The sequence below is a fragment of the Bos grunniens genome, chromosome 4 (genome assembly GCF_055505025.1).
Source record: "Bos grunniens cultivar Pamir isolate PY7600 chromosome 4, Bosgru_T2T1.0, whole genome shotgun sequence".
In the NCBI taxonomy this organism is placed as follows: Eukaryota; Metazoa; Chordata; class Mammalia; order Artiodactyla; family Bovidae; genus Bos; species Bos grunniens.
Window position 1 is genome coordinate 735,408 of NC_141168.1, and position 21,439 is coordinate 756,846.

Here is a 21,439-nt window from a genome sequence, read left to right on the forward strand (position 1 = left end):
GATTATAACCCACCAGGCTCTTCTATCCACGGGATTCTCCAGGCAAGAATATTTGAGTGAGTCGCCATGCACTACTAAAGGGGATCTTCCCGACCCAAGGATCGAACCCTTGTCTCCTGTGGCTCCTGCATTGCAGGCAGATTGTTTACTGATGAGCCACTGGGGAAGCCCCTTTCTGACTTTTTAGTAATGATTAAATGTGCTGATATGCATAAACAAAATATTTAACTCAAATAACTAATTCCTGCAATATACAGGTTGGTTAATCAATAGTTTATTGTTATAATACATTTTTAAATTTTAGATGCTGTTTTTGCATAACAAAAAAGGACACCCCCTGCTTTTGCCTTTCAAAAATTCTGGTAAACTGTACGAGCGTGATTTTTCATGATGATTTAGATACTGTACTATTTGTTTGACTGAGTGAAAGTCACTCAGTCATGTCCAAGTCTTTGTGACCCCACAGACTATACAGTCCATGGAATTCTCCAGGCCAGAATACTGGAGTGGGTAGCCTTTCCCTTCTGCAGGGGATCTTCCCAACCCAGGGATTGAACCCAGGTCTCCCTCATTGCAGGTGGGTTCTTTACCAGCTGAGCCATGTTTAACCTGAACTCCTTCTCTTTTCCAGACTGTAAAACACATGTGGCCTTTTATTTGCCAGTTTATAGAGAAGTTGTTTCGAGAAACCATAGAGCCGGCCGTGCGGGGCGCACACACCCACCTCAGCACCTTCAGCTTCACGAGGGTGGACCTGGGGCAGCAGGTTTGTCTCCTCTCGGGCTTTCTTACCTGTGCACCACTGGAGAGAAGGCTAAGCCACTTCACATTGCTTTCTAGAGCGAGCTGTTTTCTGGAAGGCTGGCTGTGTGCGCAGGCCCTCCCTGGGTCTCCTGTCTCGGGGTCTCTCCTCTGTCGGGACTCGCCTCCTTTGTGCGCGGGGCTGCCTCTGTCAGTCCAGGTCCACCTGCGGGCCCCTCAGCCGCACGTTCTCCCATCACAGTTACCTTTGTACTGTCCTGCAGGAGACGGGGTTTCTGTGGAAACTCACTAATGGTTGACACAAGCTGGAAGGAGCCCCCGCTCCCACCCCCATGTTTCAAAACAGCAACTCGGGGCTCCAGTGCTGGGCTCGCAGCACCGCTTTAGTGACACAGGGGAAGGGGAAGGTGGACCTTGTTCTTGGAGTCGAGTCATATACAGAGGATGGTCACTGATTCCAACACTGCTGGAAGCCTCGGGACCACCATAACAGCAAGTTTCCTTTTTATTTTGTTAAGTCAGTGTTCACAGTAACCGGCAACCGCTGAAGGTAGCATTTTTTCTATCGAGGCATAATTGACACATAATGTTTTATTAATTTCAAGGTAACATTGTTTTTATGCCTAATAAGAGTTCAGAGTTCAACAGTACTTTTTTTTAGTTTATTTTTTGGCCACACTGCGACCCTGCAGAATCCTAACTCGACAGCCAGGGGTCAGCAGCTGCAGAGCCCCACGAGCACCTTCCCCGTGCTGCGTCCTGTTGCGGATGCTCCAGGGGGCGGGGCAGAGGACCGTGACCCCAGCTGTGTCCCTGCCCCAGGCTCCCTCCCAGCCCACACTCCCAGGTGTCAGTCGCCTTTCCTTGTCGAGGTCCATCTTTGTGCAGAGACAGGCGTGTGTGTCCTGCCCAGCTGGGTCGTGCAGGCTGTTTGCCCTCCTGGCTGAGTCTGCAGCGTGCTGCCGTTTTGGACGTGGTCCCTGTTCAGCTCATGGGGCCAGCGCAGGACTCCTGTGGGACACTGCCTCTCGTTTCCACTTCACCTCAGTCCCTTAAAGGGACCACGACAAGTGGGAATGCACAGTTAGAAACCGGAATGCCACATGAATATGAAATGGGGGTTGCAAGGTTTTCTGTGAAGGGCGGGTGGTGAATAGCGTGCGTTTTGATGGTTACAGACGGTTTCAGAGGCGTGTCCTCCTCCTGCCCTGCCCCCTTCTTTTCTTTTAAAATAACACTCAGGCTGTGTCTTACAGTCAGGCACACTCATGTTCATGCAGATTTGGAATTCTTGCTCCAACTGAGTTTGTCTCAGAAAGAATTACATTCATGTTTGTGTGTGTACTTTCAACTTAATGCTGACAAAAGGTAGGAATGTTGAGAGTAGTGCAGGTTTGGTCAGAGAGCTCAGTGTCACAGGGTGCTTGGACTTCTCGTAGGAATAGAGGACCCAGGCGTCTGATGCAGGGACCGGAGGGGGCACGGGAGCCTGAGCGGAGACCCTGCGACCTGGGGTGGTGGCAGCGTGGGCCTGGAGTCTGCTCCTGCGGCCGACTGGGCGATCAGACTTCAGGACACCCTCACTGTCAGAGTGAGCGTGGGCACCCGGTGGTTCTTCAGCTTGAGTTTTTCATGTCCAGCTGTCATGTTTCGAACTTTCTTAGAAGGGGGTCTCAAATCAGTAAATTGGGAAAAGATTCTGAAATGATGTTGAAATATAAAATTTATTATTGTCTGCCTTTTCTTTTTATAGTCATTTGATTCTCACCTTATTGCCTGTATTATCTGTTGAAAATATAGTTAATATTTTTGATTCACTCAAAAAGTTCCGTTTTTATAAAAATATTAAAAAATAGAAAGTTATGACATAAAGATAAAATGAGAAGAACTTCTGTTTTAGACAGGGTATTAAGGGTGGACTAGAGGGAATGGGTCAGAGTCCCCTGGAGGAGGCAAGGACTGAGGGTCCTGGGGCGGCAGTGAAGCCGGATCACGGCCCCGAGCGCCTGCTAAGCTAGGCAGCGCTCTATGGCCTGCTGGTCCCACATCCTGTGGGCCGCTCTCAGTCTGCAGGACCCTCCTGAGTGTCTTACAGATGAGGGTGCTCAGGGCCAGAGGCCCCCGGCGTCCTGGGGGTGAGACGACAGCATCATGAAGCAGAATGTTCCCGCCCGGGCCTGGGACCCAGGCTCGTCTTCTCAGCTCTGCTGGGTCACAGAGTTTGGTGTTCTTTACCCTTCCTATGTTTTAAAGAAGCCAATTTTTGTTTCAGCCCCTCAGGATCAATGGTGTTAAGGTGTATACTGAGAATGTGGATAAAAGGCAGATTATTCTGGACCTTCAGATCAGGTAAGTTTGTGTGTCTGTCGTAGTTACTGGTGTGTGATGTGACTTAGCTGTGCCCATAAAGTAGAGAATAGAATGAGCACATATCTTACTGCTATTTGTTGGAATTGGACTAGCTTCTTGTTGAGGACCTAAACTTAGCTTTTCTGGTTTTAGTCCCTGATAGGAGAAGGCAATGGCAACCCATTCCAGTACTCTTGCCTGGAAAATCCCATGGACGGAGGAGCCTGGTAGGCTGCAGTCCATGGGGTCTCGAAGAGTCGGACACGACTGAGCGACTTCACTTTCACTTTTCACTTTCATACATTGGAGAAGGACATGGCAACCCACTCCATTGTTTTTGCCTGGAGAATCCCAGGGATGGGAGAGCCTGGTGGGCTGCCGTCTATGGGGTCGCACAGAGTCGGACACGATTGAAATGACTTAGCAGCAGCAGCTTAGATAACTGCCATTCGTAGAACATGTTAAAATAAAAGAAATTAAAGGCACTGCAAGAAAACTACAGGCCCATATCCCTTGTGAACATTGATGCCATAATCGTCAAGAAAATGCTCACAAACTGAATTCAGCAACATAGTGAAAGGATTATACACCATGAATAAGTGAGATTTATTTCCAGAATGTAAGGATGGTTCATCGTAAGTGATCAATGTAATACTCCACAGTATTAAGAGTGAAGGGGAAAACCACCTCATCATCTCAGTTGATGCAGAAAAAGCATTTGTTGAAATTCAACACTCTGATGATAAAAACACCTAGGGCACAGACAGAAACAGTGTCAGCTTGCTGGGCTTGTTTATTGCACTTGGAGCACTCGGCATGTGTCCCCAGCAAGCAGCATGCTCAGTGGTGAGAAATTGAGACGACTCCTCTGAGCTCAGGAGCTCGGCAAGGACCCCGTCACCACTGTTGTCCAGCACGGCACTGGAAGCTCTTCCAGAGCAACTAGGTGTGAAGAAATCAAAATGCAGACATTGTTGGAAAGGAAGCAGTAGTAAAGTAGAAGGATACAAAATCCGTGCAAAAAAATGTATAGTTGCATTCTATACATTAACAATAAACAAGTCCAGAAAGGAAGTTAAGAAAATTTCATTTACGGTAGAAACAAGAATAAAATACTTAGAAATTAACTGAAGCGGTGAAAGACTTGTACAATGAATACTACAAAACACTGATGTGAAAAATTAAAGACGACATGAATACATAGAGATACAGCTCATGTTTGTGGTTTGGAAGACTTAATATTGTTAAAAGCCAACACTCAAAGTAATCTATAGAATCAGTGCAATCAGATGTACGCATATAATCAAATATATAATAAAGGATTGAGATCCAGAATATATAAAGAACTGCTACAACTCAACAACAACAACAAAAAAACAATTAACGTGATTCAGAAAGGAGCAAGGGGCTGGAATGGACGTTTCTCCAAAGCAGATAGACTAGTGTTCACAGGCGCGTGAGAGGGTGCAGACGCCACTGCTAACACCCGAGAGGCGGCGCCTCACACCCATCAGACAGCAGCTGTCAACCCAGAGTGGTGGGTGAGAGTGTGCAGAGATGGGAGCCCCTGCACGTTGGTGGTGGGAATACAAAGGGCACGGTTGCTGTAGAAACAGTGGTGTCTCCTTAAAACAAGGAACAATGACTATATGACCCAGCACTTCCCCTTCTGGGTGCGTACCCAGAAGGGTGGAAAACAAAATCCCAGAGGGGTGATTGTATACTTCAGTTCATAGCAGCTTTGTTCACCACAGCTAAAACCTGGAAGCAACCCAGGTGTTCGCTGACTGTTGGATGGGTAAGAAGGCGTGTTGTGTGCATACAGGAGAGCATCGTTCAGGCTGTTCAGAGAAGGAGTGGCACAGTGCCACAGTGGGCAGTGTCCATCCAGCTACAGTGGGATGGGCAGACCTTGGGGACATCATGCTAAATGAAGCAGGACAGTCACAAAGAGATGGTGTGTGATTCCCGCTGTGGGAGACCTCTCGAGGAGCAGACCCACAGAGACAGAGCAGGATGCAGGCTGCCGGTGACGGGGGGAGGATGTAAGTCACTGCGTGAGGGGCATAGAGTCTCAGTTTTGCAGGATGAAGAGAGTTCTGGAAATGATGGTGGTGGTGGTTGCACAGCAGTCTGAATGTGCTTAATGCCACGCCTTGCGCTTCAGAATGAGTGAGATGGTAATGCTATGTATATTTTACCACGATAAAAAATAATAGGGAAAAATTGATTAGGGGTCTGCCAACTGCCTTTCCTGGTGGTAGAGGGCTTCTCTGGCTCTTGTCTTTGTCCTTCAAGAACCTGCTTATGGCTTTGTGAGGCCCCTGCCCAGCTGTGTGCCAACTACTGACTGACATGGCTCAGCAGGGTTGGTTTTGTTTTGATTAAGGGTCATTTTTTTTATCATGTCATCTTTGAGTTTCTAAAGTGTATTAATGTAGTAAATGAACAGAGTCCATACCAATTGCCTTTATTTTAGAAAGAAGCGTAGAGTGTTATGATGATGTAATATGGGAAAACTCTGCGTCTTCAACACATTTGGCACCACTGCAAATACTGCTGTCATGAGTGGAGTAAAAGACGTAGCCCCGTGTTTGTCTTGGGGTCAGCTGTACCTGGCAAGGCTGTCCACAGGCTGAGGGTGAGCTTCAGGGGGTGGGAACCCTGTTCTCTTATTCCATCACTGAGGGAGCCCTTGATACACGTTTGTTAAACAAACACTGAAATGAGTCTGTTACCTGATGCCATTTTGAAGACTGCAGTCTGGCTTTTGTGGTTTCAGCAGACATAGCAGCATATGCAAGTTATGCAGCTCAGACATTTATGTCTCTGAAGCAGTCTGCATTCTACTTTTTCCTATGTTCCAGACAAGAACCGTAACTAGATCACTGCCTGTAGAGTTGGGGAAGGAGTAATTGAGAGATAATAGAACATAAAATGATCACGTCTTAGGGTATGTGGAGAAAACTTGTCATTCGCCATCTGCCTCTACAAGGATGAGGTCACCCAGCCACTGTGGTCACTGCCCTTCCACACCCCTGAAAGGAGTTCAGAGCAGAGACCAGGAATGAGGCCCTCTGTGCTCTCAGAAGACTGGCAGAACTGACTTTCAAGCAGTTCGATATTTTCAAGAGAAGATTTTATGAGCCCAGTTTCTTTCATCTTCTCATAGCTAGAAAAACTCTACAATCATTAACGAAGACGTCTGCTTCTTGTGACTGCTAGCAGCCTTCTACCAAAATGTGTCCTTGATCGCGTGCACCTTCTTCACCAAAAGAATCTATACACACACACACACACAAAATGCTTCAGTTGTGTCTGACTCTGTGCGACCCCATAGACGGCAGCCCATCAGGCTCCCCCATCCCTGGGACTCTCCAGGCAAGAACACTGGAGTGGGTTGCCATTTCCTTCTCCAATGCATGAAAGTGAAAAGTGAAAGGGAAGTCGCTCAGTGGTGTCCGACCCTCAGAGACCCCATGGACTGCAGCCTTCCTGGCTCCTCTGTTCATGGGATTTTCCAGGCAAGAGTACTGGAGTGGGGTGCCATTGCCAGTGACTTTTAAGGCAGGAATGTGACTGTTGGCAGACTTTCATCCCAGATGCCTTCTGTTGATATTTTGCTCATGTGCTTAGACACTGTCTGTTGTGATTATCAGATTCCTCCCGATGCTCCAGGGCAGGAGCAAGATGATCTGCTTCTAGAATCAAGGGTGGGCATCAAACCATTCAGGTTCCACAAAAATATTATGGGCCTGTCACGTTTTTATAAAGACAGGTGAAGCCTTCCATGCAGCGTCACACAGTGTTCATGGGTGTTCACATTAACGATTGAAGGGACAGTTGCTGAGTAAAACTGATGCCTCGAACAGGTGTAATGTCTCTGAGGGCCTGAGCACTGCTGGTTTCTCACGGTGGGGGAGCATGGGCACATTGTTTGTGATGAAATATGATCTAAGCTTTGTGTATGTTTTAAACAGAGTTATTTATGAGACAAATGAAAACTATACTCCATCAAGAGACTGCTCCAGAAGCTGCCCTTTGAGAAGTGACATTTGTTCCAAGACCTCTGGCCAGGCAGCCAGCCTCGCCCTCCGTGTGGCCGTGCTGACTCTGGGGGCTGTGGCTGCCGCAGCCCAGGTGCTGGGACTCTGGCCCAGCTGGCCTGCAGGTTACAGCTTGCCTACAGTCCAGTTTTGGTGGCTTTACTAGCACTGTATTCAGATTCTGTAGCTTGGGTCTGTGATGATGAAGAGAATGTAATCAGAACTTTTTCTTTGCTAGTTTTGTAGGGAATTGTGAGATCGATCTGGAGATCAAGCGATATTTTTGTAGAGCTGGTGTGCAGAGTATACAGGTAAGGCTTTTTTAAGTTTCATTTTCTTATCAGATTCTCTGCGCTCTATTCAGGAAGAAAATTGTGAAGTTTTTATTAACTCAGAATTTCTTTGAAGTTAGAGAAGCCTGAAGTCATATGCTCAGGAATCACTGTCAGGATCTTGCATCCTCCTTTTGAGTCAGTAAGGGGCTGTGAAATTATTTCCATTAATGCTTTGTTTTCCCATTTAAATTTAGATTCATGGTACAATGCGGGTGATCCTGGAACCATTGATTGGAGACATGCCCTTAGTAGGAGCTTTGTCTATCTTCTTCCTTAGGAAGCCAGTAAGTCAAGGTTTATTTCATTCTCTTCTTCCCATTCACTGACAAGAATGTGTGCATACCAAAGAACAGAGTGAAGAAAAAGAGCTTATCTCACTTTATTCCCTTTGAGGCATGAATCCTGTATGTTTTCATCTCTTTATGCTTTAACATCTCTTGATAGACAACTTTTTCCTCATTATAAAACTAATACGTTTGGGAATTTGCTGGTGGTCCAGTGGTTGAGACTCAATACTTCCACTGCAGGGGGTGGGGATTCTATCCTGTTCAGGGAGCTAGATCCTGCACGCCGCACAGCCAAAAAGTAAAAATAACGTTATAATACGAATTTCCAAATGAAATTTTAGCACTCAGAAAAGCAGGATGTGGCTGTGAGAGGTTGAGAATCACTGGTACCTTTATGTGGTGAATTACAGCCCCTAAGCACAATCTTCACAGAAAAGGGACTTTTTCGGTCACTTTCATCTGGAAAATATCAGAGCACAGTTCCCTGCCGTCTGCCAAGTCCTTCCCCACCACAGTGAAAAACAAAGATTTTGGGATTTTGACTGGATGATTTAGACATATGGAAATCTTTGAATGTGAAACTTTTGTACACTATTTTGCTTGTTGATTTGTTTAGTTTTGATAATGTGCTACTTGCTTTATAAAAAACAAAACTGCAAGTTTCTGAAATGCTGCCCTCGTGGAGCGCATGGATGGATGTGCTGCCCCATTTCAGGCTCAGTGATGGAAGCAGGCCTCCCAGCCTCACTTCCCACTCTCGGTTCCTCCTGTTCTTTGATCAGACTGCCGTCTCCCGCCACCGGTCTCCACAGGGGATGGCCCCAGGACTCCCACAACCACGGTCCACAGATGCTCAGGTTCCTTAGTAAATGGCAGTGTTTGCTCATAACCTCTGCACAGCCTCTTGCATCCTTTACATCATCTCCAGATCAGTAGTAACACCTAATACAGTGTAACTTCTGTGTAAATAGTTGAAATGTAAATGCTATGTAAATGGTTGCCTTAGTGCAGCAGATTCAAGTTTCGCTTTTTGGAACTTTCTGGAATATTTTTTCTTTCTGAACACTTTTGATCCATTATTGGTTAAATCTGAGGAGATGGAGCTGGGATCCTTGGACACTGAGGCCCAACTGTTTTTGATTTCTGTAAGCCTCAGTTTCCCCATCAGTAACATGGAGAGTACAATAATACCTCCGGTAAAAGATTAGATTTGACAACTAAATGTCAGTGGGTAAAAATACTCAGTATAGTACCTGGCATACAGAAGTCTTCAAGTATTTAAGAAATAAAACATTTTCCTATACGTAGGTTTAGCATTCTGGTGGGTCCTGACAGCAGAGGTCAAGGTTTGGTAAGCTTGGATGAAGGTTCTGGGAAAAGCCAGGGAGACCCACTGTCTGCCATTGGACATGTCCCAGAAATTGGTGGCCACCCACTCATGCTGACTTGACATTATTGGCATTGCCTCTGGGGTATGCTCTTGAGGGTGTTTCAGAATCCTTAGGTCACATTTAGGTTCATCTCAGGAGTGTGGATTAGACTAGACTGAATTGGGAGGCCTTTTCTAGAACTTCTCCAGGAGGTGGTCTGGGCTCACTCTGAATGTGTTTATCCGAGGGGTCCTCCCTGGTAGCAAAGCACATGTCTTCTGAGTCTGTGATCCGCAGATTGAGTTTCTTCATCTATAAAATGGAATTAATATCTTCCTTTAAGAGTGATTGTGAAAAGAAATTGAATCCATCTAGCTAGGACTCCAGCAATTGACGTTGTTATTGTTCAGTCGCTCAGCCGTGTCCGACTCTTTGTGACCCCATGGACTGCAGCACGCCAGGCCTCCCTGTCCATCACCAACTCCCAGAGTTTACTCAAACTCATGGCCATCGAGCTGGTGATGCCATCCAACCATCTCATTCTCTGCCGGCCGCTTCTCCTCCCGCCTTCAATCCTTCCCAGCATCAGGGTCTTTTCAGATGAGTCAGCTGTTCGCATCAGGGGCTAAAGTACTGGAGCTTCAGCTTCAGCATCAGTCCTTCCAATGAATATTTAGGACTAATTTCCTTTAGGAGTGACTGGTTTGATCTTCTTGCAATCCAAGGGACTCTCAAGAGTCTTCTCCAACACCACAGTTCAAAAGCTTCGGCTCTCTGCCTTCTTTATGGTCCAACTCACATCCATTCGTGACCACTGGAAAAACCGTAGCTTTGACTAGATGGACCGTTGTCAGCAAAGTGATGTCTCCGTTTTTTAGTACGCTGTCTACATTTGTCATAGCTTTTCTTCCAAGGAGCAAGCAGTTGATGTACATTAAGCAAAGAAGGAGGATGAAGGGGGGACTTTAAAAACAGAATGAGCATGTCCTGCTGTCTCATGGAATCCACGCAGGGGCTGCAGCCGAGCATCAGGAACAGGATGACTGGTGCGTGGCCACTGTGGCTGCCGTCCTTTCTCAGGCCTGTTCTGCCTGCTTCGCTCTCTCTCCCCGAGACCATGGCCTCTGGTCCTCCAGGCCACAGGCCAGAGTACCAGCTGCCATGGCCCCGAGGAGGAGCCAGCCTCCCCTCTCCGTCTGTCCTGGCCTGCCCCCTTCCAGCTGCGCCAGGCACAGGTCCTTGGCCCTGAGACCAGGAGTGCGGAGGACACAGCGTTTGAAGAGGGTCCCGGAGGCTGATCCTGCCACCCTCTGTGGGAGGCAGCAGTGAGGTGATGAGGCAGAAACTGGCAGGGGGGTCCTTGGAGCCCACTGCGCTGAGGAGGGCCCAGAATGGGGCCACTGGGGAGTTTGAGGGTATTTATCCTGCCAGATGTTCTCTGAGTTTCTTGGAGCAGGGGTTGATATCCTGTCCTATTTTGGAGCTTCTTGCCACACCGCCAGGGTGCTGGTGCTCTCAGCGGCCCCTCCCCGTGCCCCGGGAGGGCCTGACGCGCTCTCAGCACCCTGCACCTGTGTGGTGCAGAGGGAGTTCTGTCCTGGCCTCTGAGCAGCCGGCCTGTCTTTCTTTCTTTTTCTGTCTCTGGCTCTCATAGGGCTTGCTCTGGCTCTCCTGCCCAGGGTGGCTCTGTCACCTCAGCTGTCTGTGCATTCAGGAGTGACACTCTTCCCAGTTTGCTGCATCCCAAGTGGAAGCTGGAAGTCCCAGGGCTGTTAAAACATAAGAAAAACATTCTTGACCTTTATCACCAGCCCAGACCAGCAAATTCAAGAGCTCTGGGGAAGGGCGGAGTCACAGTATGTCTGCAGCAAACTTCCTGTGTAGGAGGCTGGCGTGCAGTCAGCGCTGAAATGAGCAGTGTCTGTGGGTTCGGATTCTGTTGGACCCACAGGCCCTCAGAGGGCACTCGGGAGGCGTGGCTGAGGCTGCCCTTGCTCCTGTACTGCTCAGGCTGCTGGGGCTCCAGGTGCAGGGGGTCTCCGCCCCGCCCTGCCCCGCCCCTGCCCTCACTGCTACTTCTCAGCCCTCAGAAAGAGGTAATTTCCTCTCCTTTGGGAACGCTTCCCACTGGCTCTTCAGTTTCCCAAAGGGAGATCCATCCAGACTGAGGGCTGATGGGGAGGGCACTAATTTTCTTTGCTTTTCCTCGATCTGCCCCTAGGGCTGGGTGGACTTTTCTCTCTCACATATCTGGACACCTGTTCAGTCACACACTCTCAGTCTCATCCTCAAACCCAGAGTCACTCACACTCCTCTCCCTCCACAGCCCTCCAGCTTGGCTCTTGTGTGCTCTGGCCTCCCTTGTGCTCAGGGACAGGCCAGCTCCCCCTTCAGGGCCTTGAACGGGCGTGCCTGGAGCCTTCCTTGCATTCGTATCTCTTCAAACTCAGCTGAGTCTGTCCTTCTGTGAATTCTTTCCCCATCCCCCTAGTATTATTCTTTTTCTCTGAACTCGGGTAGCATTCAGGTACATCTCATCGTTTTGACAAGTGTCCTGCAAGTAGGTGCTCTGTTACCCGAGCTTATAATCTAGTTTTAGTCCCTCGACGTGATCGCCCTTTGGGAGGGCCATTGAGAGTTTCTTTGACCTTCTGATTCAGCAGGATGCCCCAGGTTCATGTTAGCAGTTTTTGCCCCAGACCCAGAATCAGCCGTTTCTTCAGAGTCTCCTGTTCCTTTAGTGGCAGATGCATCTAGAGATCGCCGTCATGGTCTAGGGCGTCCATGGGCTTCCCTCTTAGCTCAGTCGGTAAAGAATCTGCTTGCAAGACAGGAGACCTGGGTTTGCTTCCTGGGTTGGAAAGATCCCCTGGAGGAGGGCATGGCTACCCCCTCCAGTATTCTTGCCTGGAGAATCCCATGGACAGAGGAGCCTGGCAGGCTACAGTCTATGGTGTCGCAAGAGTTGGACACAATTTAGCAACTAAACCACCAGGGAGTGCTATGGAGGTTAGTTTCTCAGGACTTTATTAAAGTTGTTGCTTTTGCGTTTGGGTTTGTCCAAAGGAATCTTGACCCTTCAGTGCATACTTACAGCTGCTTACTGCCCAGCTCTGTCACTCCGGTGTGTGTAAGTGACAGAGGCCATACAGTTTCGCTGAGCGTCTTCTGCGTGTAAAGCAGAAGTGGCTGCATTATGTGCAGGACCCACCTTGACAGGAGAAGCCGTGTTTTCATCAGTACTTCTTACCTGTCCACATCTGTTTAATGGAATCTCAGCCAACTATATAGAAATTATTCTAAGATAAATACCCACTAGCTGCTGCTGCTGCTGCTAAGTTGCTTTAGTCGTGTCCGACTCTGTGTGACCCCATAGATGGCAGCCCACCAGGCTCCGCTGTCCCTGGGATTCTCCAGGCAAGAACACTGAAGTGGGCTGCCATTTCCTTCTCAAGTGCATGAAAGTGAAAAGTGAAAGTGAAGGCGCTCAGTCGTGTCCTACTCTTTGCGACCCCGTGGACTGCAGCCTACCAGGCTCCTCCATCCATGGGATTTTCCAGGCAAGAGTACTGGAGTGGGGTGCCATTGCCTTCTTTGAAATACCCACTAGAAAACTGAGCAAAAAAAATACAAGAGTTGACTAAATGAATGGAACATATCCCACTAATATCAGGAAAAAAGTGAAAGTGAAAGTCACTCACTCGTGTCCAACTCTTTGCGACCCCATGGACTGTCCAGTCCAGGGAATGCTCCAGGCCAGAATACTGGAGTGGGTAGCTGGTCCCTTCTCCAAATATCAGGAAAATGCTGTTTGAAATAGTGATGGAGTAACCATTCTTTAACTGCCAAATAGACTGATTTTTAACATCTGTGTTTGGTGTGGCTGTAAAGAAAGTACATTTCATACAATTTTGATGGAAATGTAAATCGGTACAATATTAGAGCAATTAGGCAGTGACATGCCTTAGCAACTGAACAACAAGGTAGTGTATATCAGCATAAAAATGAACATGTATCTCTGACCAGAGCTTCAACTTTTTGAATGCTGGTCCCTGTAAGAACACGTGTGTAAAAAAATATTCACTGAACCATTTTGTTGTTGTTCTTCTTCAGTTGCTAAGTCATGTCTGACTCTTTGCAGTCCCATGAACTGCAGCACAGCAGGCTTCCCTGTCCTTCGCTATCTCCCTGAGCTTGCTCAAACTCATGTCCATTGAGTCAGTGATGCCATCCAGCCATCTCATCCTGTCACTCCCTTCTCCTCTTGCCCTCAAACTTTTCCAGCATCAGGATCTTTTTCAGTGAATCAGCTCTTCACATCAGGTGGCCGAAGTATCAGAGCTTCTGCTTCAGCATCAGTCCTTCCAATGAATATTCATAGTTGATTTCCTTTAGGATGGACTAGTTGGATCTCCTTGCAGTCCAAGGGACTCTCAAGAGTCTTCTCCAACACCACAGTCCAAAAGCAGCAATTCTTTGGCCTTCAGCCTTCTTTATGATCCAACTCTCACATCCATACACGACTACTGAAAAAACCATAGCTTTGCTTATACAGACCTTGTCAGCAAAGTGATGTCTCTGCTTTTTAATACGCTGGCTAGTTTTTTCATAGCTATTCTTCCAAGGAGCAAGTGTCTTTTAATTTCATGGCTGCAGTCACCATCCACATTGATTTTGGAGCCCAGGAAAATGAAATCTGGCGCTGTTTCCACTTTTTCCCCGTCTATTTGCCATGAAGTGATGGGACCGAATGCCATGATCTTAGTTTTTTGATTGTTGAATTTTAAGCCAGTTTTTTCACTCTCCTCTTTCATCTTCATCAAGAGGCTCCTTAGTTCCTCCTCACGTTCTGCCATTAAGGTGGTATCATCTGCATATCTGAGATTGTTGATATTTCTCCTTGCAATCTTGATTCTAGCTTGTGATTCATCCAGCCTGGCATTTCCCATGCTGTACTCTGCATATAAGTTAGATAAGCAGGGTGACAATATACAGCTTTGACATACTCCTATACAGGTTTCTCGCGAGGCAGGTCAGGTGGTCTGGTATTCCCATCTAAGAATATTCCACAGTTTGTTGTGATCCACACAGCCAAAGGCTTTAGCATAGTCAGTGAAACAGAAGTAGATGTTTTTTTAGAATTCCTTTGCTTTTTCTATGATCCAGCATATGTTGGCAATTTGATCTCTGGTTCCTCTCCCTTTTCTAAATCCAGCTTGTACATCTGGAAGTTCTCGGTTCATGTACTGCTGAAGCCTAGCTTGAAGGATTTTGAGCATAATCTTGCTAGCATGTGAAATGAATGCAATTGTAGAGTAATTTGAACATTCTTTGGCATTGCCTTTCTTTGGGGTTGGAGTGACAACTGACCTTTTCGAGTCCTGTGGCCACTGCTGAGTTTTCCAAATTTGCTGGTATAATGAGTGTAGCACTTTAACAGCATCATCTTTTAGGATTTGAAATAGCTCAGCTGGAATTCCATCACCTCCAGTAGCTTTGTTCATAGTAATGCTTCCTAAGGCCCCCTCAGAATGTCTGGCTCTAGGTGAGTGATCACACCATCGTGGTTATCCGAGTCATTAAGAGCTGTTTGTGTAGTTCTTCTGTGTGCTCTTGCCACCTCTTCTTAATCTCTTCTGCTTCTGTTAGATCCTTGCCATTTTTGTCCTTTGTTGTGCCTGTCTTCGCATGAAATGTTCCCTTGGTATCTCCAATTTTATAAAGAGATCTCTAGTCTTTTCCTTTCTTTTGTTTCCCTCTAATTCTTTGCATTGTTCACTTAAGAGAACTTTCTTATCTCTCCTAGCTGTTCTCTGGAGCTGTGCATTCAGTTGGGTATATCTTTCCCTTTCTCCTTTGCCTTTTGCTTCTCTTCTTTTCTCAGCTATTTGTAAGGCCTCCTCAGACAACCACTTTTACTTCTTGCGTTTCTTTTTCTTGGGGGTGGTTTTGGTCACACCTCCTGTACCATGTTATGAACCTCCGTCCATAGTTCTTCAGGCACTGTCTCTACCAGGTCTAGTCCCTTGAATCTATTTCTCACTTCCACTGTATAATCATAAGGGATTTGATTTATGTCATACCTGAATGGCCTAGTGGTTTTCCCTACTTTCTTCAGTTTGAGCCTGAATTTTGCAATAAGGAGTTCATGATCTGAGCCACAGTCAGCTCCCGGTCTTGTTTTTGCTGACAGTTTAGAGCTGCTCCATCTTTGGCTGCAAAGAATATAATCAGTCTGATTTTGGTATTGACCATCTGGTTATGTAGATGTGTAGAGTCATCTCTTGTGTTGTTGGAAGAGGGTATTTGCTATGACCATTACTTACAAAAAGGATAAACTGCAAATATTCTAAGTGCTCATCAATAGGAGGGTGGGTATATAAATAATTATGATTTTACTGGAGAAAATTATGATATCAAAAAACATAAGAACAGGCAAGCTATCAGTACCAATAAGGGACAACAGCTTTGATATTTTATAAAGTGAAAATCAAGGTATAGGACAGCATTATGTACTGAGTAGCCCATTTCATTTATAAAGAAAAGACTTGTATAATTTGATAATGATAATTAGAAGTAGTTTGCATACTTACTATATTTGCCGTTTTTTTAAAAACAGCTTTTAGAAATTAACTGGACAGGACTGACTAATCTTCTCGACATTCCTGGATTGAAGTAAGTACTCTGTCGTGCCCTGTGGCCAGCTTGCTGATGGCATGTGCGTTGGCGGCGTCATGAGACAGCCCAGCGGCTGAGCGCCGTCTCCCAGCCAGCGTCCGTGCCTTTCAGGCAGGGCGCTCAGGCTCCGGAACCCGAGTTGCATCTCAGGCTCTGGGTTGCAGCTGCACTCGAGCCCTGTTGGGGCTCATTGGAGCCATTTCATTTGTCATGAGGTGTCTTTCCAGTTTTGGTGTTTTAATATACCAGAAAAATAAAGAAAAGTTTAAAAAGTTTTTAAGCCCTTTCTGGCTACGTTGAAGCTGTGCTGCCCCATCCCTTCCTGCCTTCTCTGCCTTGATGCACTCCTCCTGGGCGGGGAGGAGTCAGCCCGGACATGCGGCTGCGGGGTGCGCTGGGAGTCTTTGCTCTTCCGTGTGCTCTAGTGTCTGAACCGTGAGGACTCCTTCCAGACGAGCTGTGAAGCCTTCGGGGCACGTCCCTCCTGTGAGGACGGTGAGGCTTCCTAGTCAGGCTGCAGGTCGTCTGTCCTCCAAGATGGAAGGCGACAGCGGCAGACTGTCAGTCAGCACCAAGCAGGAACCCGCTTCTTCTGGTCTTACCGTGCGTTTGAAGGTTAAAGTGCGTTTGAAGGTTAAAGCGAGTGAAGTGTTGGTTACAGGTGCATGTGTTCCTGGTGGACACTTTGTTAATCTGTGCTGTTCTTTTCCCTATTTTGCTTAGAAAATTGAATTATGAAAGCCTTGGTTCAGTCTGCTTTTTTTTCTATTCCTTTGTATTTATTATCTCCTTGAAGTGGCCATTAGAAAGAATTTTATTTTGTTTCATTATCAGGAAAAAATGAAGACTTTAATAAGCTGAGGCATAGTTGTAATAATAAAACTTTTTTAGGTACTGTGATTTATTGGATATAGAAAAGTACCGTTATCTTTAAAAGATTCTTGGAAAGGACAGCTTTAAAAGAATTTTGTAAAAGGGTTGGTTAGCATTCTTGCCTTCAAGAACAAACCCAGCTCACTTGGTCTTCATTAAGCGAGTAAAGGTTTTGACAGACAGTCTGTTCTTCCATCCACCAAGCAGGCGGGGAGTGCCTGCTCTGGGTGCTGGGTGTGGCCTGTGGCCCTGTCAGGTGGCCAGACGGGGCTGGACGCTAATGTCCACAGGACGCCTTCTGACCCCCGTTTTCTGTGTGTGGCTTTGTTGCCAGGCAGGCTCTTGCTGTGAAGTAGCAGCTTCTGGCTTCTATTCTGTGGCATGCTTAGCAACCTCAGGAGAAGATTCCAGCAAATGTCCCTCTAGTTCCAGCAAAAGTTTCAAAGTTGACCTCTGTTTGTCCGCCTTTCCTTGGACAAATTTTCCTGGTTCTGATGATCAGGTCTGGGTCTCATGCCCACCCTGAGAGGAGGCAGAGAGTGGCTTGAAAAAGTTGCAGTGAAGGACAGGAAGTCCCCCAAAGGAAGGACTCCCGGAGTTGGAGGAAAGGGTGCTGGTCAGTGGCCAAAGCAGCAAATCCCTGCTGTCCTTTAGTGCAGAAAAGAACATGGATCCTGCTTGCCTCCCCGCAGCACCGCGACCCATGCTCGTCAGGCGTCTCCTCTGCAGGTCGCGCTGTGGCGCAGAGAGCCGGTGGGCGGCTCCTGGCCGTGAGCCCACAGCTCTGGAGTCAGTCCCAAACCAGTGGAAAGGGAGAAACACACGTACACAAGGACACACAGATACACACGTGCAGATACAGCTTCGGTTCATTTCGTGGATTTATATGAAGACAGACTCAGTGTGGCATACCTTCTAGCTGTTATTCTATATGTAGATTTTTATACACATATAAAACATATTCTTACGTATTAGGTATATATAGGATTGCATATATTGTTAAGAATATATATGCATATATATTAGAAATACAGGTGGAAACAGACACACACCATGCAAAAATGAGCCCATGGTATAAAAGAAATATAGTAAAATACTCCTTTAAAATTACATATATTTATATATGACATCACTTATATATAATTATGTAAATTTCATGCGATAAAATATATGCATGTGTACTTAACGTAAAACTTGGGCCACTATTTTGTGAAGATTTTATCAGGTAACAGCTGTGGCAGACCTTATCTTGTAAAAGTAAATATTTAATAACTTTGAACCTAACACAATGAAATCTTGCCCCAAGCTTTACTAAATGAACGTCTGCCTGCTACCTTCATTGACTGCAGAACAGAAGCCGAGGGGTGAGGAGGCGGCAGGATGCCCTGAGTCACTTCACGTCACCATGCGTGTTCGAGCTCCCCGCCACTGTTGAGTGAGGAGCCCTAACCCGAGTGTGAGGGGTGAAGGCTGTAGGTGATGCAGGGCCGGGTCAGGAAGACCGGGAGGGCGGAAGGTGTGAGGAAGCTGTGCTGTGTGCTGGGCCCTGCGGCGACTCGGGGGGTGTGCAGCCCGCTAGGGAGCCGTCGGTGGAGGTGCCATCTGGGCCTTCTGCTGGCGGCACAGGCGTCAGCGGGAGGTGAGGCGCAGCCCACCCCCAGGGCAGCGAGCAGGTCCTGAAGCACTTGCGTCAGCAGTGAGGGGCCTTCTGTCTCAGTAGATTTTTCGAAATAAACAGAACTCATGCTTCTGCAGGGAGATTGCCTGGACTGAGGGTGCTGGGTGCTAAGCTCTGAGGGACCCCTCCGTCGTCAGCTTGGTGAGCACCGATCCAGTGTCTGCCAGCTTACGCCCTCCGAGTCCCTCTGGAGTGTAGACGCTGGTTTACTGGCCTCTTCACAGAGCAGAACTGTCTGGGAAGCGTGGTTCCCACGTTGAACTGAGAGGGCTGGCGCTGAGCCTCCACGCCTTGGTTGGCGTTTGGACCCCAGCCTGCAGCGAGGCTCGGTCATCTCTCAGGGCGCGATAGGACTGTCACTGTGTCCCAGGGGATGTTCCAGCTGTGGTTGCTTTACATCTGCCATGTCCGTAATGCTGACATCTGAGAAGTACTGGCAAGAAGTAAGTTTCTTCTAGGACTCTGCTGTTCTGGCTAAAGGTGCTCTCGCACAGCTGTGCGGTTCAGGTTCTGGGCCCTCAGGAGTGGTGTTGCAGAGACCCCTGACTCTCCACTCACACACATTTACAAGGAACAGACAAAAAGGATATTGAAAGTACATTAGTTTCTTTAGCCCCCACAACTCTATTCCTACTACTGAATTCTCTGTGCAGTGGTGTATACTGTTTCAAACTGATTACAGTATTCAGTACCTAATAAAGTGTAAAGAAGAATGAACTGTAAATTCTTGTACTTCATTAGGAGCTCCACATATATGACAAGAAAGATGAATTTAATGTAATAAATGTGAAATGAGTAAATGTTTGTTTTCATGTTCTCTGCACTTTTATGTATGTTTGAAATATTTTATGTTAAAATAAGAAATTTAATTAAATGTATATTCAGTGTTAAATCAATGATAAAGTTATATGGAAACAAATGTATGAGTGTGATTTAGGACATTGAGAAATGTAGCCAGAATATTACCTCATGTTCTCAGAATAAATCCCACATAATTGTCACCATAGCAGCATAAATACTGTGTTAGGGGAACTAGCTCTGACCTGTTGGTGGGATATTGTATCATGTTTATGCCAAGTTCGCTGTTACGGGTGGTAACTAACATGAAATGTCTGATCATTGTTGTTTTTTTTTTAACCTCCCACCTAACAGTGGTTTATCAGATACTATCATTTTGGATATAATATCAAACTATCTGGTGCTTCCCAATCGAATCACGGTCCCTCTTGTCAGCGAAGTTCAAATAGCTCAGCTGCGATTTCCTGTACCAAAGGTAAGCATGTGTTCATTAACACTTAAAATAGACTGAAGGAACTTTTCACGTACATGGGTGCTGAGTCTTCTTGTATTTCTTCTAACAATGACCTTGCCGTGTAGATCTTGATGCTGTAAAAGTGGTCTGTCCTGCTCGTCCTTAGGAGGTTGGCTAAGGGCCATTTGGCCTAAAGCTTTCGGAGACTTAAGGGCAGTTCTTAAACCTCAGAGGTGCTCACAGGAATTTAATTCTGCAGATGTCACTGCAAATTGTAAAGGACAGCTGTGACAACTTATTTACTGCCTCAGAAAGCACTTTCTGCTTGTGTGTAAGATGTACGTTTTAGCCTGAGCTGGGAACCTTGTGCCAGGCTCCTGCCAGGCGTGAGGAGCGGTCGTCTGTGGAGTCCTTCAGGGCGGACGTGCCGTGGGTATTAAGCCCCCTAGACGGAGTGAGTGGGCAGGGCTGGGCTGAGTCACGGCCTGGGGCTTGGTGGCAGCTTCACTCTGGGATCACATCCCTCAGAGTGTCTTCATCTGCAGGTTGGGGTGGTGCCTCACACAGGTGACCACACATCTTGGAGGCACCTTCATTTGAGTAAACTAAACAACCTCAGCCCGAGACCACGTGAGCCTGCCAGCCATGGGTGTGGAATCCTGTCTGAGGCCCAGAGCACGTTCTCGGAGGGCTGCTCCTAATGGTTTGTGTCCCGCCCGTGTGATCTCACTGACCGTGGGCTCCAGAGGTGGAGTGGGCAGCCTGTCATATGGTGTCTGGTCTCAGTTCAGAGTTTGTTTCATGAAGTAGAAGTAGCCAGCCTTTCCCCCTGTCTGTTACCCTTCTAGTAAGCTCGATCTTAGTAACAGTGCACAGACCAACAAACATTCATGAGCAGTCCTACTTTTTTCAAAGTAACAGCACCCCAGTCCTCACATCCCAGTTAGTCATATTGCTGGCACTCAGCAGGTGTGATGGGACACGGGTGAGGTGGGGATGTCTTTCTTCCTTCACTTAGCATCCTCAGCTCGGGGAACGCAGGCCTGCCTTTGCACGTAGGAATCCTCCTGCTCCTAGGCCATGGGCTCTGTGTTCTCTGAGCACTGGGGACTGTCTGAGCCTGCCCGGATCCACCCTCCTTGCCGCTTAAATATGTGGCCACAATGTCTAAGCATTAGATTTGTGAAAATGTAAACAGGAGGTTGGCTGTTATTTTTATAAGTATCAGTTCAGTTCAGTCACTCAGTCGTGTCCGACTCTTTGCGACCCTATGAACCGCAGCACGCCAGGCCTCCCTGTCCACCAACTACTCCCGGTGTTCACTCAAACTCATGTCCATCGAGTTGGTGATGCCATCCAGCCATCTCATCCTCTGTCGTCCCCTTCTCCTCCTGCCCCCAATCCCTCCCAGCATCAGGGTGTTTTCCAATGAGTCAACTCTTCGCATGAGGTGGCCAAAATATTGGAGTTTCAGCTTCAGCATCATTCCTTCCAGTGAACACCCAGGACTGATTTCCTTTAGGAGGGACTGGTTGGATCTCCTTGCAGTCCAAGGGACTCTCAAGAGTCTTCTCCAACACCACAGTTCAAAAGCATCAATTCTTTGGCACTCAGCTTTCTTTATAGGCCAACTCTCACATCCATACATGACCACTGGAAAAACCATAGCCTTGACTAGACAGACCTTTGTTGGCAAAGTAATGTCTCTGCTTTTGAATATGCTATCTAGGTTGGTCATAACTTTCCTTCCAAGGAGTAAGCGTCTTTTAATTTCATGGCTGCAGTCACCATCTGCAGTGATTTTGGAGC

At 47.1% G+C, this 21,439-nt stretch overlaps 1 protein-coding gene across 19 annotated transcripts in view; it reads left to right on the top strand.

Annotated features, from left to right (window-relative positions):
* Positions 1-21,439, top strand: part of ESYT2 (extended synaptotagmin 2) — a 78,892-nt gene that overhangs the window by 32,122 nt on the left and 25,331 nt on the right. For 15 of the 19 annotated variants that reach the window (XM_086394650.1, XM_086394651.1, XM_086394653.1 and 12 more), the window contains 6 exons: positions 632-766; positions 3,035-3,111; positions 7,396-7,468; positions 7,687-7,776; positions 15,769-15,824; positions 19,531-19,651. In XM_086394650.1, coding sequence (XP_086250776.1) covers positions 632-766; positions 3,035-3,111; positions 7,396-7,468; positions 7,687-7,776; positions 15,769-15,824; positions 19,531-19,651 — 552 coding nt within the window. The remainder of the gene's footprint in view (positions 1-631; positions 767-3,034; positions 3,112-7,395; positions 7,469-7,686; positions 7,777-15,768; positions 15,825-19,530; positions 19,652-21,439) is intronic. The other 4 variants (XM_086394667.1, XM_086394665.1, XM_086394668.1 and 1 more) reach the window with 1 other exon arrangement.